Here is an 18,877-nt window from a genome sequence, read left to right on the forward strand (position 1 = left end):
ATTTCATGTTTACATTGATTGAGACATGGTTTACCTCTAAAATTAAGGACGCTCAGTTAAACCATAACTCGTGACCCAAGTGGTAGTCTGGCAGCTAAGCGGTCATATAGCACGATTGTGGTTTGGGAATTGATTTCCTTTTACGCAATTGAAGTATTTTCGGATTAATGAGTTGATCTTGGGATTGATAAATGGGTCGTGTGGGCTTGCCCGTTCATAACTCAATAAATAAGATTACTAAAAAAAAAAACTTTGGTGAAAGTGGTGATTTGGTGAGGACTAATTTGGGTAGGAGGAAGTTCTAGTCATGTTGTTCACTACAAAATTACATTAATCGATTCTAAATGGAATACTTAATCATATTTAAGGTTGAAAGTGAAATGAGTATAGGCCCAATAGATCAAAACATGAAGCCTAATCTGAATTAAATGAATTGATTAATAGTTTTCATTGTTCATCTTGCTTTTAAGAAATAATACAACACAAATTAATTGATGTAAAGGTGTTTCTCACACACCCATTTTCCAAAAAAAAGAACATGCAGGGGAGAAGCGAATGTTGCAGCTGGTTTAATTAAAAGCAATCACGTGAAGAGAAAATTTTCATTTACACAAAGTTTAATTTTTTTTCCTGCTGAACATTGGGCTTGGCTTAGAGGGACAACCCAGAATCATCATCCTCTTCTAAGCTTGTAGTGTAAATGAAATAGAGAGACCAAATCAGACCAAACACACCAAAAAGTATCCACCCAAGAAGGTTGTTGCTCAAGCCAAAGGGAAGCCCTGTTCCTTCTGTGCTCAGCCTGTCATCCACCAAAGCCATGGCTGGCCATGTAGCACTTGTGGTCACAGCCCATGCTGCCCCCGCCATTGATGCAACCATGCTAGCATTTGAGCCTTCACCGCTCGCGGGTGGCTTCTCCTGCAGGCTGCACCTGAGCTTTCCCCTTGTCACCATTCTTGGCAACCCTATCAAACAAGCACAACATGTTGCTAATCACAAAATACAAAATAAAATAACATGTGTTTAACTATATTTCCATGTCTATGTTAATCACTAATCACAAAATAAAGTGTCATCAATCTGTTACGATTTTAAGTGTTCCATATACCTTAAGCACGATTTTAATTATGTATATATAAGTTATTGGCCTATTTTCTCTTGCAAGTCGGTTTTTAAGGATGTCTTATACTCAAAGTTTATATCATTTGATATCAGAGTTAAACACCACATCGATTATAAGATGGAATGAGATTAAAATGTGGTTAGTGTCAATAAAGATGGTTATCTTAACTATATGTATATACGTTCTTAACTACCCTGCCATTGTAAGTCATGAATATTCAATGGTGAATTCTACTTAAGATTTATATCGTAATCCTTCTCGTTTTAGGTTTAATCAAACTCTTCTAACTTTTCTTCTTCAAAGCAAAGAAGAAAGGAACAAAGAAAACATGCCTAGTTGCAATTTTGTTGCAACCAAAGACTGAAGTAGGAAGAAAAACAACATTTAATGCTTCATTGTTGTTGCAAACTCAAGAAGGATTTTTCTACCATATCTCTACTATAAACAATTGCAGTGAAAATTAAGAATGTTACACCAGAAAAATATTCTTATTGATGCGAAGCAAATTTTTGAGGTATATATATATATATATAGTAATGAAATCTCACCGAGAACGGCGGATGAGTCGATTCCACATGATCCGTTGAGAAAAAGACCGTCACGAGGTAACAATTTTGCAAAGTTGGTCGCCGGTGACGCCGGCGTTATTTTCGCCATTTTTTAAGAAGAAGAGAAATTAATGAAAAAACAGCTGGTTTTGTGCTGTCACGTACAATCAGGACTTTTAGAGGATTATTGGTTTATGTTTCGTGAGCCACCCAATGTGGATAAATAGATAGCCTACCGTTAATTTCACATCCTTGAGACCGCCAACTGGTGCCCACCACGTGTCACTATGATTATCCATTGGACATTTTCTTTTGCATGTCAGTCCCATCTTGCTTTTAAAATTAATAAAATATCATTTCATTTTCATTTTCATTTGTGTTTCAATTTAAGCTCAATTTATTTTGACATAATTTTTTTTTTGGTTGAAAAATATTTTTAACGAAATTATTTTTTGAAAAATATTTAACAAAAATTAAAGAAGTTTTTCTGATCAAATTAAAAATGTTTTCGGTTTGAATGTTATTTTATGTCGTACTAAACACCAAAAATATGAAAAATATTTTTGCAAAAATCATTTTGTATGAAACAAATGGAGCCATAGTTCATATATTTTCAATTTAAACAATTATACGCTTGATCTTTAACCTCATAAATTGTTGAAGTGAAACAATGCCATTCTTCTTACTTGGACGATTCTTAGAACATGTTTTGCAGGCTGCGATTTCGAATGCTATAAAAGGATTTGGCTTCTCTCATTGGACACCAATTGGTTTTTAGATGAGATGGTCAAATGCCTAATCCAACAAATGATATCAGAGCCAAGTTCATGGGTTTGAGTCGCGGGAGTGTCATGTTGAGGTGCAACAATGATACTCTCTTCACTTGGACGGCTCTTAGAACATGCTTTACGGGATGCGATTTCGAATGCCAGAAAAGAATTTGGCTTCTTTCACTGGACATCAATTGATTTTTATATGAGATGGTCAAATGCCTGATCTAACAAATAATATCAGAGCCAGGGTCATAGGTTTGAGTCACAGGAATATTATGTTGGGGTGCAACAATGCCACTTTGCTCACATGGACGGCTCTTAAAACATGCCTTGCAGGATGCGTTTTCGAATGCCATAAAAGAATTTGGCTTGTCTCACTGAACACCAATTAATTTTTAGATAAAATGGTCAAAGATCTGATCCAGCATAAACAAATAAACCTTTTTGTTAATATTATCCTTCAAAATTTAGCGGTCATATCATCAATATTTTATAAATGATATCATCAATATTTCAACAATATATTTATAATTTAGTGTGACGCATGGGATTTGGAATCGGGACAGTGCTAACTGCTAATCCAAAACCGACCGACAGACCATAGCTTTCTTTAGTCCAAGCCTTTTAAGGAACAAATTTGGGCCTATTTGCATGCGTTACTTATTGGGCTTCAAATTTGTGGCCCGGACCGATGAAAAGAGTTCAAAATTTTTGTTGAACCAAATTATTGCCACAATTAGTAGAATATTGGACGGGAAAAAAATTGGACGGGAAAAAAAGTTTGACAGAAGGTCTTCTACACTTTTAATCCGAAAAGAAGAGAGAGTAAGAGCCTGTTTGGGATTGCGTTTGAGAAATAGAGCTTTTAAGTTAAAAAAAGCGTTTGAGCAAAAGTTTTATCTTTAGAGCTGGTTTGGGATTGCGTTTAAAAAATAGAACTTTTAAATCAAAAAAAGCTTTTGAGTAAAAGCTTCATTTTTAAACTTTTACCAAAAGTACGTTTTGACAATTTTTAGGTTTTTTGGACTTTTAAAAGCAATTTTAATTTTTTTTTACTAAACAAGTACTTTTTTTTTTTTTTTTTTTTTTTCAAACGGATTTTTTGAGTGTTAAAAACACTTTTAGGCCTCTCAAACACATTTCAAATAGGCCCTTAAGTTTTTGCCAAAAGTACGTTTTTGTTATTTTTAAGCTTTTTGAACCCTTAAAAGCGCTTTTAATTCTTTTACCAAACGGATATTTTTTTTTAAAAATAAATTTTTTGAGTGTTAAAAATATTTTTAGGCTCATCAAACACAATCTCAAGCAGGCCCTAACTCATTGAGCATTGGCGGTTGTGGTAGTCTACCATATATGATGCTCAAAATTCAGGACAAAAGAGATGGAGACAGTAATGTCCATTTATAAAATATTAATGATAATGTTCTTAGATATTAATAACGACAAAAAAATGTTAATAAATGATTAATTAGTCACGAGCTTAAAGTTGAAGGGTGTAATTCTTGGCAAAAACAAAAAAGTTAAAGGTTGTACTTGTTGTAATTAAAAATGTAAGGACAAAATTGACAGCTAAATAAAAAATGTAAGATTAATATTTGTAAAAACCCCAAGTTGTCAGTTTACTTTGGCACAGTAGGGTTAGGTCCCCCTTGGGGACAATTTGTAAAGCAAAATGGAATTTATTTTTCGTAAAATTAGTTCATTTGGTTGCACTAATTTGAAATAAGTTTCTTAAGATTTAATAAGTGACTTAACGCCTTACATTCTGCGATATTTTTTAAAAACATAGATTATTTTTGCGAAATCGCAATTCCAAACGCACCTTATATATGATAAGGATAAATGACAAATAACTTTTCAAAAGGATCTTTCTAGAACATTCTCTTTCTTTTTCTAGAGTTTATGGTGCGACAAAAATGTTGTTTTTGGTTGTAAGGTTGCTTTTATAATCCCACATGCACACTCAAAAGGGCTGAGGTAGCTAAAACTTAGATACTTCCAAACTACATCAATTGTTCGATGGGAAAAATCAAACATTTGGAAGGAAACTTTGACCCTTCGAGTAAACCTTATATTAAAACATTTGAAAAAAAACATTGTTTTTGTCAGAATGTTTTATGATAATCTTTCTCTACTTCTTGAGCCAGCTCTGAGATGCTTCTAAAATGGTATAAATGCAGTTTCCTTATATATCTCCTCCAAACAAGGAAACAGCTGGTTTGGTAAGATCTTGGTGATGCACTTCTACACCACATTACAACAAGATATATGTCTAAATTCACCAATCAAAGAGGGATTAAGCTTTTTAGGTACAAGAGTAATTATTGTTGCATTAACCTCTTTGAAAAGTTTACCTTAATTATCCAAAAAAGGATTTAATTGCTAAGTGACATCCTCCCCATTAATAATTAGGACAGAAATTTCCTTCAGCTAGTACGGAGGAAATATTTTTCAACCCATTTAAAATATTGTCAAGTATCTATAAACATTTAAAACACACATTAAATTCTTAAGATCATTAATAGCAGTTTACTAACTTAGACTAACGTTTTAAATGTTTATAACTTAGCACTATTTTAAATAGGTTGAAGGATATTTCTTTCAGACTGGTTTGAAAAAAATTTCTGTCCCCCAATTATTGGCCAAATCTTTCTTGAAAAGCCTGTAGAGAATCTATCTGGCCTGGTGCCTTGCCACTTGGCCTTTTTACAGAAAGTTTTCTTGATTTCTTCAGCTGAAACTTTCCTTCTGCATAGCAATGCTTTGATACTCTCTTTATGTGCTCAGCATCTGCAACTTTCTTTCTTTGCTCATCCCACAGTTGCTTAATGAGACTTTTTTGAGTCCTTCACCTTAACAATCCATGGAAATAGGAGTTATTCTGATCCCATAGATTCAGCTATTGATTCCTTTACTTTTTCTTCAAAAAATGCTTCATAAGCTTTGTTGATTGACATGTAAGAGTAGATGGAACCTCTCTCTCCTATGTGCTTTCTCCAATCGAGCTCTAGCTTGGATCACTTTCTGATTAATCCCTCCATATATATAGCTCTGCATTCTTAGATTTCAGTATCTTTTTCATCGATTTAATTTTGCATGCAACTTAATTAAACATAGGAACACCTTTACCCTACCCTCTAATATTCCAACCTTCAACAACCCATAATAATAGAAAGTTTTCATTCTCACACCAATATTCAAAGAACTTGAAAGGCTTTAAGACCAAAACTTTGAAATTTTCCTACTGATATAATAGCAGGAGCGTGATTTGATATATCCCCATCATACTTCATTTGACATTATTCCAATTAGAAAAACATCCAAAAAAGCCAGACCATTCACTTCAATTTGATTCAAACACTCACCAAACTCAATCAATCCCACAATTATTTATGTAACACCCAAAGAATTTATTAGGATGACTAAGAATACTTTGGTATAAATATTGTGTTTAAGTTAGATCAAATATATTCAGAAAATATATTTGATGTCTAATTTAATGTTCTCAGTTGGAAATTAAAAAAAAAAAAAAAAAAAAGGCGCTACATTATAGACTTATAGTGCAGTCCAAACTAAATGCACTTTCATGGTTTCAGCACTTTCACTTTCATGCAAAAAATAAAGTGATTAAACCCTACTGGAAATTAGGTATTTAACCCTTAAATAAAATAATGATATTTTTAAAAAGCATTCTTTCATAAAATACCTATTTTATTGCACTTCTAGAGAAAAGTGCAGTTCACGTACGCCTGCTTGTAGTGCACTGCAGCTCCTTCAAGTGCATTCCAGCTCTGTCCCAATACCTCTGCCTATTGATAGGCGGGGCTGCTCACTGCTGCACTAAATTTCATTCTCAGAAATCTCAGCTCCAACGTACAGAAAAACTACTAGAGTGTAAAATAAATAAATAAATAAATATAGAAGAAAGTGTTAGGTATAATTCTTTGGGTTAAATGCCTAATTCTCTTTAGGGTTTTAGCATCTTATTTTTTGTCTCTTAGGGTTTTATTTGGATCACAGAAGGTTCATGTGGTTTTGATAAAGATGAAGATAGTACATTTGTTAAAATTTCGTTCAAAACTTAACGAAACGCCATGTTAACACCAATCAAATGTCGCTATGTGTCATGTAATTAATTTTTTATTTTTTTAAAATAAAAAGATTAAGAAAATATATTTAAAAAGAATAAAAATTAGGAGTGGCTGGCCATCCCCTTGGCAGTGGCTCAGACACCCGATGGAGCCAAGGGGTGGCCAAAACCACCCCAAAGACCCACTGGGGGTGGTAGCCACCCCCATGGCCATTTCACCCCCCAAATGGCCATGGCCACTCCCAATTTTTTTTTTTTTTTTTGAAAAAAAATACTTTTTTAATCTTTTTAATTTTTTTTAATTAAAAAATTAAGTACATGACACGTGGTGCCATTTGATTGGTGTTGATGTGATGTCCTTTTAAGTTTTGGACGTAATTTTAACGGAGGTACTATCTTCGCTTTATCAAAACCACAGGTATCTCGTGTGATCCAAATGAAACCCTATAGGGCAAAAAATAAAGTACTAAAATTCTAGGGGGAATTAGGTATTTAACCCTAATTCTTTATCCTTAGTTTATGTCAATTCTAATTGTTAGAATTTAAATTATGCGTTATGATGTTTAAATTGCTCGGGAAAGTGTGATTGAATATCTTAGGGAATGATATTATATTCAATCATCGTTTTAAATATTACAAATGCGTTGTTATGTTACCTAAATTTTATTATGTATTTTACAATAGTGCCATTGTTATGCCCAAGTAATGCTATAGATTTTTATTAAATATTACACTAATGCCGTAGTAATTCCCGTATTAAATATGAAAAAATGTTATAAAGTCGTTATGATGCCCAAATAGTATTAAGATGTTTAAATATGTCATTATGATGCCCAATTGATACCAAGATTATCATTATGTTGCCCAAATTTTTAGGATAAGGGCAAAGCATGAAAATAATGTTTTTCAAGATATTTTAAGGATCATAGGATTTAAAATGAGGCTTAGGAATAAAATAAAATAAATACATGTTAATGTGAAAAGTATAATATTAATGCAAAAGTGTACAAACAAATGAGACCACGTATAAGGAACTTTAAGTTCAAAAGGTAAGTTCAAACTTACTGACCTTGTGTTATTTTACAAAAGCATGTTCTATATGTTTTATTAAGCCCTATTATTTTAATTACACGTATGAATATATTTTGAAATGTTTTACATATGTGTTAAATGAAAATGTGTTTTCAAATTAAATGATTTATGAAAAGAGGTTAAGTTTTGGAAGGAAAACGTGATTTGCAAAAAAGTATAATATTATAAAAAATATGATGTCATGTATGAATGCATGTAAAGCCCAGTGGTCAGGTGGGGATTATGTGCTTAATACCCCGATGTTAGGAAGGGGGAAACAAAGTTACCTAACAGCCTAGTGGTTGAGTGGGGTTGCATGCTCAACACCTCAAAGCTATGAGATAAATAAATTATTAGCAACCTTGCAATTAAGTGGGGTAACATTTACCAAACTCCAGAGGATAAGTGGGAGTATAAATTTACTTATGATGTTATGTATGTTATGAAATGTTATGTTATAATATGATATGTTATGCAAAGCTATGTACTTAAATTATGATGATTTTTAAATGATGTTTTACTCATTATGTTATGAACTGTTTTACTGCTTCATATTATGAAATGTGAAGTTAATTATGTAGTAAGATAATGCAAGAAAATATTATTACGATTTATTACTATGTATCAAATTATCTATCATCTAGTTTACCATTTAACCATATGTTTATTAAAATTCATTTGAAAAAACCCTGCATACATGGCTATTTAGTAAACATTGGTGATAAGATTGATTTTCAAATAAAGATGGGCTCACATTATAAATGGTCAGTTTGCTTGAACTTACTGAGTTGTAGACTCACACTTCTACTTGTAAAACTATAATGATTCTACAGATGTCATTGCAAAGATTGTCGTTGAGGATCCATACATCTAATTAGAATTTTACCCTGGAGGCTTCTACTTTTGGAAGAGCTATCTTGTCATAAGTTAGTATGGTTAGTTTAGTTGTATTTATAATGCCTATGACTCATTGTATTATGGATAAAGTTGTGATGTCATAATGATGCATAATAGAAGATCTAGTATGTATTTATTAGCGAGTGTTAGTTATAAAAAGAAAAGAAAAATTTATTATTGGTTTTTGTTATTTAGTAAGAAAAAAGTAGTAGCGTCATGTAATAATTTAGTTAATTTCACTTATGGCTTGCTTGGTAAAGCCAGAGCGCTACAAATATATTATAAACTAAACCAATGCACATTTCAAGTCATGTGTTTCACAACATCTAAGGCGAGGTTTAAGGAAATCTCTAAGTGGTTGGGTATACACTAGGGCATGGGTTTAAATCTCGTAATGAGAATCTCCATGCCTGATTAGTGTAAACAACCTTGGTTATCAATAATGCTTTGGTGGAGTTATATTAGGCTATGACAATGGATAGATGCTCATTGTCTCCCCTGCATTTTTTTTTCTTCTTAAAAAAAAAGGTTACGTGTTTCATGATCTCTCACTCCCACTAACATATGGGAATAGAATCCTTTATATTTTAAATAAAATTGAGATTATTTATTTCATGATCATGAGAAGATAATGTTGACCGTCTTTTAAAAAGTTTAAATAATATAAAATATATATACCATTAAATGCAGTAAACATCAATCTTAAGCATTTAAAAGGGAGTGGATTCTTGACCATAAACATGATCCACATTGTCTCAAAAAATCGATTAATTGATATTATTAATGTCATTATGAAAAAAAAGAAAAAAAAGAAAAGAAAAATGTTAAAAACGTGGAGCGATGAGGGGTGTAGTGGTGAAGGTTAAAATAGCAGTAACCGAACGGCGCACTTTAGCCACACACACTCTGAAGTAGAAGTTTCAACGCCAACTCGTAGTTCACGCAACACACAAACACACACACAAAAAGTCTCTTTGTTTACATGACACTTGATATTAATATTTTCTTTTTCATGGTCTTCGCTCGAAGCACAAAGCCAAAAAACCATAACAACGCCTCCTTTGTCCTAAATCCCAACACTCCAAATCCATCCCCTTATCCCACGTAATTTTGCCGCAAACAATCCAAACCCATCTCGGAATCTCACCCAAAAACCCGCCACTTCGCTCACACCCTCAGATCCACGGCGTCTACACGTCCAATAAAGCCAAAACAAACTCACGCAAAAAGCTTCTGTTCCTCCTAAATTCCATGCCTTTTTTCTTTGTGATTGTCGTCTTTGTTTAATGTAGTTTAGCTCTAGATAGACAGAGGGGGGAGAGATGGCTAGTCAGGTGGTGAAAGTGAAGAGGGAGACAATAGAGGCATGCATGACGTGCCCTCTTTGTCATAAGCTCTTGAAGGACGCTACAACCATATCTTTGTGCCTTCACACGTGTGAGTTTTCTGCCTCTGTCTGGTTTTGCGGTTAATTGCTCTTGTTTTTGTGGTAATTTTGATCTGGGTTTGTGATTGTGTTGCATATGCTGCTCTGGGTTCTTCATGTTAAGTGTCGTCGCGCAATTCTTGAATTTTATAGTGGAACTTTTTGCTCCTGATTTGCATATTATGGACTTTGTTCTTCTTACTTCAAGTTTCTCTGATGTGGGTATTTGTGTATTCTACAATTTCAAAATTTCTTACGTGTGATTTTCTCAGCTGTGTGTGTTAATGTTATCCCTCTTCTATCTGTGCTTATTTTTTATGTTTTAAATTTGTTTCCTGATTTTGGTCCTGGTGTTCTTGTATTGCAATTGTGAGCTGTACATGCCATGCGGCTATTGCTGATTTATGTTGCCGTTTTAAAATTTTTGGTTATTGTTGATTATTTGTTTACTTTTATGCCTGGCTAGTTTAAATCTATGGTCTAGGTCCTTTTTTATTTTTATAGATGAATAGGTCCTTTCTGTTTTTTGGTTATTGTTGATTTCGTGGACCTAGTTGCGAATGGGGCGATCTAATATTTTCATGTTTTACCTAGCCTAAAAAAGTATGAAACATCCAAGGTTTTATAATGTACTAAGAAATATCTAATATACAGAAAATCTGAAGAAAAACTGTGTTTTGACCAATTTTTTTTACAGAAAATCTGTTGGGAGTTGAGGACTCGCATACTGAGTGGGGGAAAGTATAAGGATACTCCTGACAATGTTGCCCTTAGTTCTAACTAGGGTATTTCTCAAAAAAATTTGAGTTGAGATGGTTGGGTACTAGTTTGTTAGAGCATGTTTGAGATTGCGTTAAAAAATAGAACTTTTAAAGTAGAAAATAGCTTTTTAGCTTGGAAAATTGGGACAATTGGGACGTCATACTGCTTGGAAAATGTGGATGTTGGCTCCTTTGTATTTAATGTGGTGTATTTGGAGATGGAATGCAAGGAGCTTTGAAGATCATGAACTGTGATGTTATAGTTGAAGAAGATGATGTTCCAATCCCGTTATACTTGGAGAGTAACATGGAATAGTTTGTTTGTTTCTAATTTTTCTGAGTTTTTGGAGTTTTGTTCTTCTTTTTATACACTTTAAAGCACCCGTCTGTGCTTTTAATGAATTTTCATTAATTGTAAAAAAAAATTTAGGGCTATTGGCAATTAATACTAGATTCCTGTCTTTCTCACGAGTGTTTGTTTATGTAGACCGTGGTGTCAAGGCCCTTCTATCCTTTTGAGTTCATCCATCCACCTGTTGTTATAGACCATGTTAGGATCTTAAGGCTCATGTTGTATTTCTGGGATTCATTGCTTTCCCGCATCAGATGGGATCCAAAGCTTAAATACACTTACCAAGGACTGTTTATGGCCTTTGTGTTGGAACTTGATAGGTTTAAAGTCTCAGCTGATGGATCATATGAATATGTCACTACAATTTTTCTGGTTTGTGGAGTGGAAATGTCCACTGTAACAGCCATCCCCAGCAATGATAGAAGAAACTTATTATTTTTCTCCAGTTGTGATGCATTGGCAATGAGCTTACAGTTTTGTTGTAACTATTGGGCACTTTTCAACAATTATAAAGATATTTTTTCATAGGAAACTTAAGTTCTTACGAGTTGCTTGTACACAAGAGATTACTTTCCGATTAAAGAGGATAAGCTAATCTCTAAGTGGCCATTATTTTTTGCTTGGCCTGACACATGTTTTCTTCCTTTACCCGTGGAAATTTAGACTTTATTTCTTTCTTCTTCTTCGTTTTCTTGGTGATGTTTTAAATTCAGAACTATACATTTCCACTGTGTTGGAAACATTATATAGTCATACTTCTTTATCTCCTGGAATATTTTTGGTTCTTTCTACAACCATTTCTGAGGCATAGGATGTCAAACCTCAAACCAGTTTGCAGGAAGTGCATATATGAGAAGCTCTCAGATGAGGAGGTGGATTGCTGTCCTGTATGCAACATTGATCTGGGCTGTCTTCCAGTGGAGAAACTCAGGTCAGTCCTTTCATCTATATTATGATAGCCTGCTTGCACTCTCTCTCCCTCTCTTTCCCCTATTAAAAGCAATATTGGTTGATTCTTTATATGTTTTACAAGATTAAAACTATGGGCAAATACACAGAGTTGGTGAAAAAGATCTATTAGATTGGGCCTTTCGATTTTTTAAGAATTTTTTTGACTATAAAAGGATTAATGGATAAATCACATATAATTATTCATGAGCTTGCCCCCTTGAATCCTTATAGAACAAAGATAATAATTGTAATAGTATTGTCAACTCGAGCTCATGGTAAGTTTCTAGTTCTTCTACCCAGCTTTTTATTGGATCATTACTAAGATATGCTGGTTTATCCATTTATCACTGCCCACTACGGACAGATAGCCTGAACTTCTTGCTAGCCTATCGTTTCATTGAGGCTGAATTAGCTTCTGGAAATGGTTCCAAAAAGATTGTGATAAGAGTAATGTTTTCACTGCATAGAAAGTCGGTGCTTTGTCAATAACATAATATATAAGTGAACTCTATTTTTTCTTTATTTGAAGATATTATCATTTTGAGATAGTCCTGCATGCATTCCTCATTAAACTTTGTTTTGCATTTCTTCTTTCTTTTTTCCCTATACATGCAAATAATTATTTCCAGATACCCGTTTTTCAATCACAATGTTATGCATACATTTATTTTGGCGAAATAGATATAATGCTGTGTATGTGCTTATGCCTTTGTATAGTCATATGCTCACACTAGAGGCTGTTCATTGCTAATATGCAGGCCTGACCACAATTTACAAGATATAAGGGCCAAAATTTTCCCATTGAAGAGAAGGAAAGTAGAGGCCCCTGAAGTTACACCTACAAATTCACTACCAGTTAAAAGGAAGGAGAGATCACTATCTTCATTGGTGGTCAGCACTCCTAAAGTGCCAATGCAGACTGGGTTGACTGGAAGGAGAACAAAAGCTGCAAGAAAAGCTGCTGCTATACGAGGATGTAGTTTTGCTGTCGAGGAACCTGCCAAGAAAGAAGATTCTGCAGAGGATCATCCTCTGAGCTCCAGTTCACATGATTCTCAAAGTAAAACTACTCGAAATAAAAGGCAGGTAAAGGAAGACAGATGTTTGATCCTTTGTTCTGTGTAACTTAAAAATTTGATTGTATTGCAACTTGCAAGTTTGCCCTTGTAGGGAACTACATACTTTTTGTACTGAATTAATAGTTCTGCTACCTTATTAAATTGTTGCAGGATTATTCAGTTGCTGAGCCTTCTAATGAGCACAGGCCTAATGAAGACAGAGAGAATGATGTGGAAGTAACTGAAGGGAAAGCCGATCTATGGACACCCTTGAACTGTCTTGTTGAAGCTGCCAACAGAACCAAGTCTTCAAAGTTAAATTCACAAGGGCTGTCCCTTACCAAATTAGAGCAACACAATGCCCATGATAATGAAGCATATATGCCTGAAACTAAAGTCAGAGCAGAATCATTCAGAACTCCTGAAAGTGAAGTATATATGCCTAAAAGCAAAAGAAAGGAGCAAGGACACAAAAAGAAAGTCCAGGATGAAAGTAATGGAACAACCTTACTTCCAGGACCAGTGAAGCGTAGAAGGTTTCGAGCAGCTGGTCGGAAAAGTGCAGCTGCCTCTGGAGAGCTGCACCCCTCAGCACAAGTCATGCTAGATGCTGCAGGTTCTAAGCGCAACAGAAGAAATAGTCCAATTTGGTTCTCATTAGTTGCTTCTGAAGACCGGTAAAGTTCTGTTTTACCATGTCATTAGATGGTTTTTATTCTTTTGGATATTGATTTTTAATTACTTCAATGATGCTTTCAAATAATGTATGCAGGAAAGCAGATGTTTCCTTGCCACAGATATCTGCATGTTACTTGAGGATAAAGTGAGTTTCTTACTATGTCAACTATTGTATATGAACATGTGTAAATGTTGACTAACTAAAAAATGTGGGGTTCCCCTATTTTTCTGCTGATTGGCATGCATCAACAGAGAAAATTGGTGTGGGGTGTAGTTTGATGATAGTAGTATGGATTAGATTGAGGTCTACACCTCAGTAAAGCAATATCCAGTGATTAGCATGCAAGGCAAAATGTGTGGCTGTAGTTTACCTTGTAACACCAATAGAAACAGGGAAATATCTTCTCATGCAATCATAATTAACTCTAATCACATAGTTTCCATTGGACCGAAGCTTGCAGTGTGCCTAAGATTTTCACCATGCCTTAATTTTTATCTTTATGTTCATCTTTTTGCCTTTAGTAGGGTCTTTCTTTGTATATTTCCTGTGTACTAAGGCCGCGTCCCTCGGCGCTTTTCAATGAATCACTTATTTATCAAAACATAATAATAATAATAATGTGTGTTATTACCTATCAAAAAATAATAATAATAATAATAATGTGTGTTAAGCTCAAGAGTGGTTGATTGTTTTCATAGCATCTATACTTTCATTGGAAAAACTAACACCATTTGAAAACGTTTTTACATGTAGAGTGTTTTCCTTATGACAAAAACTGTAGTCATTTCATATATGCTTAAAGCAACAGGTAATTATGCTGTGTAACCTGCACTCTTCAATGGTAACCTAAGAAGTATTCTTCCTCCAAGATACTGTAACATATAAGTTTGTTTGTTAGCCATTCCAACAGCACATTCAGTATACAGATCAACAAGTAACTTACTTCAACATGCCCTGGATTCAATTGAAATTACATGAACTCCCCATGTACTTGCAAAACTTACTCAAACCTCCCGTAAGTTCATATGTTTTATGCTCTTCAGTTTAGCCTATACTAACAGAGACAAAAATATATTAACAGTAGTGTAAAAAGCATCTGTAATGCTTTTTGTTATTACAAGATTCATATCAATATCATAAACCTTTCTTATGCTCCAAAACTCACAGACCTGCACTTTCTACCTCCCGCACACTTCTCATGTTTTAATGGTTTTGCTCAAAATGGAGCATAATCTGAACTTTTTGGGTCAAAATTATAAGGGGCGGAATTGTCAATTGACATTTTTTTGCTAATTCCTCCCACATGGAGTAAAGTGTAATTTCAAAAAACTTGAGGGAGCTTAGTGTATTTTTTTTCTAAATCCAAGGGAGGTTGGAGTTTTTTTCCCTTCTTGTTAACATATTAGATGAGATGGTATGTTATAAATATTCTTAATCATCATATATCTTAGTTACAAGTATAGTGCGTTAAATTTTTGCAAGCAAGTAGTTCTTCTTTTCATATAATTCCACTTATCATTGGGTTTGTGTGCATATTTTGCCATTATTAGACACAATATTGTACTGAACACGTGTACATTAGTCTACTTTTGACTTGGTCAGAATAGAGAGTGGTATGAGATCGTGTTTTCTCTTCTGGATAACAGCAATTCCATTTAAAAACCGTGCAGTTTTGAAACTGAACCCTTTTGATACATGTTGAGGGATTAAGGCATATCCAGCATCTGTAATAGTTTAGATTCGGGAGAAGATTTATTATGTTTTGGTTGGGAAGCTGGGAAGAAGTAAAATGCATGATTAGCAATTATGGAACACCCTGCCGTCACTTAATGAAAATTTCACCAGCTTTGGCTCCAGAAATAATTAGCGAATTACTGTATTGTGTGAGATAGGTTCAGGTTTGTTATGTTGCCAAGAAAAAAAAATTTATTTACTGTGTTTCACAAAAGTTGGAGTTTTTTTTTTCCCTGATAGATTTATGGCAGTCCTCTTTCATTGGTAGCTATTGGCCGCTGCATATATTAGTTGTTCCATCACTTGCTCTTTTTGAGTGTCTTCATGTATTATTTCCTTGTTTTCTTGAATGCTTTCAGTCTTACCTAGCCTTGATGTATTAAAAGTTGAACTGTGATTTCGATTAAATATCAAAAAAAAAAAAAGTTGAAATGTGATTGTTAATCAATGGCCTAATATTTGACAGTGTTAAAGTTAATAGTTGTCGTAATTATTGCAAAATTGTTTGTTCAGTGGGGAATGATGAAGTCGGCAATTCTTTTGGAGGTTGCTATGCTCTTATGTTATATTGACAAATTGTTTTTCTTTCACAGGGATGGTAAAATGCCTGTATCATTTATCCAAAAGTACCTTGTGAAGAAACTTGATCTTACAAGTGAAGCTGAGGTTTGTTTGTCTTTCTTGCCTTGCCAGAAAGCTGAGGATGTCTGAATATTATTATTATTATTATTATTATTTTATTTTTTATGTTCTTTTGATAAAGTATTTTCTTGGTTTCTATTTTATTGCTAGATATAACATGTCTTCTTCATTCTTGTTTGATGAAAGCAATAAAGCTGGAAAAAAAGTAAAAAGAAGGCGTGTGCTCAACTTGCATCTATCATGGGGCTTTACATGAAAGACGCTCAGACAAACTGTTTCAAATTGTTGATTTCTGCTGGTGTTAGGATGCATATGCAACAACGAACAATGGATGAGTTTGAGAAAAATCTATAAAAAATTCATTGCCTCCAAAAGACCAAATAATCAGAAAAGTATAACAATTAAAACGCTGTATATTGAATTTCAACATATATTAAAAGAAACTAGATAAGTGTGAAAGTTGTCCTTGGTGGTTGCTTGTTTCGCCTTATGGTTTTTTACTTTCTGCAGTTTTTTGGATTCAAGTTCTCATAGCTGAATACTTATTTAAAGCCACACCATGTTTCACAGTGTTCTATCAATACTTACAGAAACTATTAAAATTCTTAAGTTAACATGAGCTTAACCTACTGTTTGCTATTTGGGTTCAGCATGAATCCTTTTCCACCATTTAGCACTATGTAGGGCCATATTCTCTATTTCAGCCCTAGTGGTTATGTCTTTCCTCGCTGCCTAAAATCCTGTTTTATTTGGGTCTTACCTGTGTCTTTGGTAGTGCCTTTCCATTTAAAGCAAATCATTCCTCCATACTGGTGCATATGATAGTTTAGTAGAACATGAGAACATTTTGACTTTCCTTTGTCGTTTTTGTAATTGTTTCTGCCCTTAGCTTAAAGTTTCAGTTTTTCTTCTTTTAGCTTCTCTCGTATTGCTTCTCATTCGGCACAGCCTCGTTATCTGGACCACAGCCATTTTATAGAAATGGAAGTTTCCCTTTTAGTGGAGATACCTGATTAGGAATTTAGGTGTCTGATTTGGGTGTGTCCCAAGGAATTTTGGGACATTGAGGCAGAACTTCCCAAATGAAATCTTCTAACTAATTCAAGAAGTATGTTGATAAATGAAACGCCCAAGTATAGAGTAATAGCTGTTTCAACCATATGGAAGATCAAACTTGATTGCACCTTATAGTTTTATTATCCTTGGTTGCTATTTCTAGTCACACAGGAATAACCGGTGTTGTTAGAACTACTAGGAGCACTTAAAGTTAAAGGCCCCTAAGAAATGTTTAGTTTCATTGTCCTACACATGTTTTGTCCATCTCTTTGGGTGAATCAGAACAAAATCAATCCTCTGTTTTGGGGTTAAAGAGAGCAAAAAAAGAAAGGGTGAGAAGGAAAGAGGGACTAAATGCACACTTACTGTTAATCCTACTGTCTTCATCTGTCCTACATATAACAACAAATTACATCTTAATCATCGACCTTCTTGTAAAGTCATAATGACCTTCTTGTATGTCTATTGAGATGAATGCTCACCACTTGACAAAGGGAAAAATGTTCATATTTGGTGATAATTAAGGGTTCTTTTTGGTAATTATTGTATATTTTTTGATTGAAGGTGGAGATAATGTGCCGAGGTCAGCCAGTGGTTCCATCATTGCAACTACAAAACTTAGTAGATCTGTGGTTTCGGACGGCATCGACATCAAAAAAAGTACCGGCATCCGTCGGCTCCTCCGCTAAGGACTTTGTGATGGTTCTGTCATATTGTCGAAAAGTGCAGACCCCTTGAGAGAGACCCTTTCTTGAGTTTTCTTCGGCTTCTCAAATTACATCTTTGTCATCGAAGTTTCCAACATCTTCAAGGCTGCTGCATCATCTAATGTCTCATTTGATCCATCGTGAACGTTTGTACCTTGCATGTGAGAGAGAGAGCACGTGAATAAACTTATTTTATTAATTTTATTCCATTGGTTTGCTGTATCACACACTGTATTGACCCTCTGATGGTGTCTATATATGTCTTCCTTTGGATAATATGATCTTCATTCAATTTGCATCATATTTGATGGAGCTCGCTACTGTTTCAACCCTAGTTCAATTTGATCGAAAAATGCTTCTGAATATGATCCGGAATGATGTTTGTGGCAGTGTGATCCCGTAGAGAAAGGAGCCTTCTAACGCCCGGCATGCACGCACTACAAAAAAAATTCACAAATAGTAACCCACGAGAGAGAATGTTTTAAACCCAACAAGTGTCTATTAATTTAATGACGTTTGAATAGTGACGCTTGGTAAAAGACTCTAAACATAGGGTCTGGATTCAAAAATAGTAACATACGGCTTGCATGCTTCAAACGTTGCCCTTGTTATGTATTCCCATCGTGGCTTTGTTAGATGAAAAAGTCATTAAAACTTAAGGTCAAAGCTTCTCATTGAAAAGATTTGACATGGTTTCATTTTCTCACTCTGACTATACAATAATCCGTTAATTTTGTGTTGAGTTTATATTGAATTTATAAATTGTCCCAGAAATTTCTAGACTTACTGAAATGTCCGACCAAACATGTAGTCCAATCTTGGACGGTAATGAAAATTGAAAGTGAATTTAAATCTTGTTACTTCATTGTAAATAAAAAATTATTTAATAATTATAGCAATGATGGTAAAAATCTTAAAAATGTTCGAAACTTACAGATGATTTACGTAGTTATTATTATTTTTTTATTAAAAAAAAACCTTATAAAATTTTAATAAAAATAATAAG

At 34.1% G+C, this 18,877-nt stretch overlaps 2 protein-coding genes across 2 annotated transcripts; one reads left to right on the top strand and one right to left on the bottom strand.

Moving 5' to 3' along the window:
• Nucleotides 1-547: 547 nt before the first annotated feature.
• LOC132172121 (photosystem II reaction center W protein, chloroplastic-like) lies at nucleotides 548-1,857 on the bottom strand. The gene is made up of 2 exons (XM_059583572.1): nucleotides 1,675-1,857; nucleotides 548-968 (listed from the first exon to the last, which is right to left on the bottom strand). The coding sequence occupies exons 1-2, from the start codon at nucleotides 1,781-1,783 to the stop codon at nucleotides 652-654; spliced, it is 426 nt and encodes a 141-aa protein (XP_059439555.1). The 5' UTR covers nucleotides 1,784-1,857; the 3' UTR covers nucleotides 548-651.
• Nucleotides 1,858-9,453: 7,596 nt separating this feature from the next.
• Nucleotides 9,454-18,172, top strand: LOC132171903 (E3 ubiquitin protein ligase DRIP2-like). Its single transcript, XM_059583313.1, has 7 exons — nucleotides 9,454-9,942; nucleotides 11,876-11,975; nucleotides 12,754-13,081; nucleotides 13,225-13,730; nucleotides 13,826-13,876; nucleotides 16,060-16,132; nucleotides 17,729-18,172. The coding sequence occupies exons 1-7, from the start codon at nucleotides 9,828-9,830 to the stop codon at nucleotides 17,900-17,902; spliced, it is 1,347 nt and encodes a 448-aa protein (XP_059439296.1). The 5' UTR covers nucleotides 9,454-9,827; the 3' UTR covers nucleotides 17,903-18,172.
• Nucleotides 18,173-18,877: the final 705 nt, after the last annotated feature.

The sequence above is a fragment of the Corylus avellana genome, chromosome ca2, assembly GCF_901000735.1.
Source record: "Corylus avellana chromosome ca2, CavTom2PMs-1.0".
In the NCBI taxonomy this organism is placed as follows: Eukaryota; Viridiplantae; Streptophyta; class Magnoliopsida; order Fagales; family Betulaceae; genus Corylus; species Corylus avellana.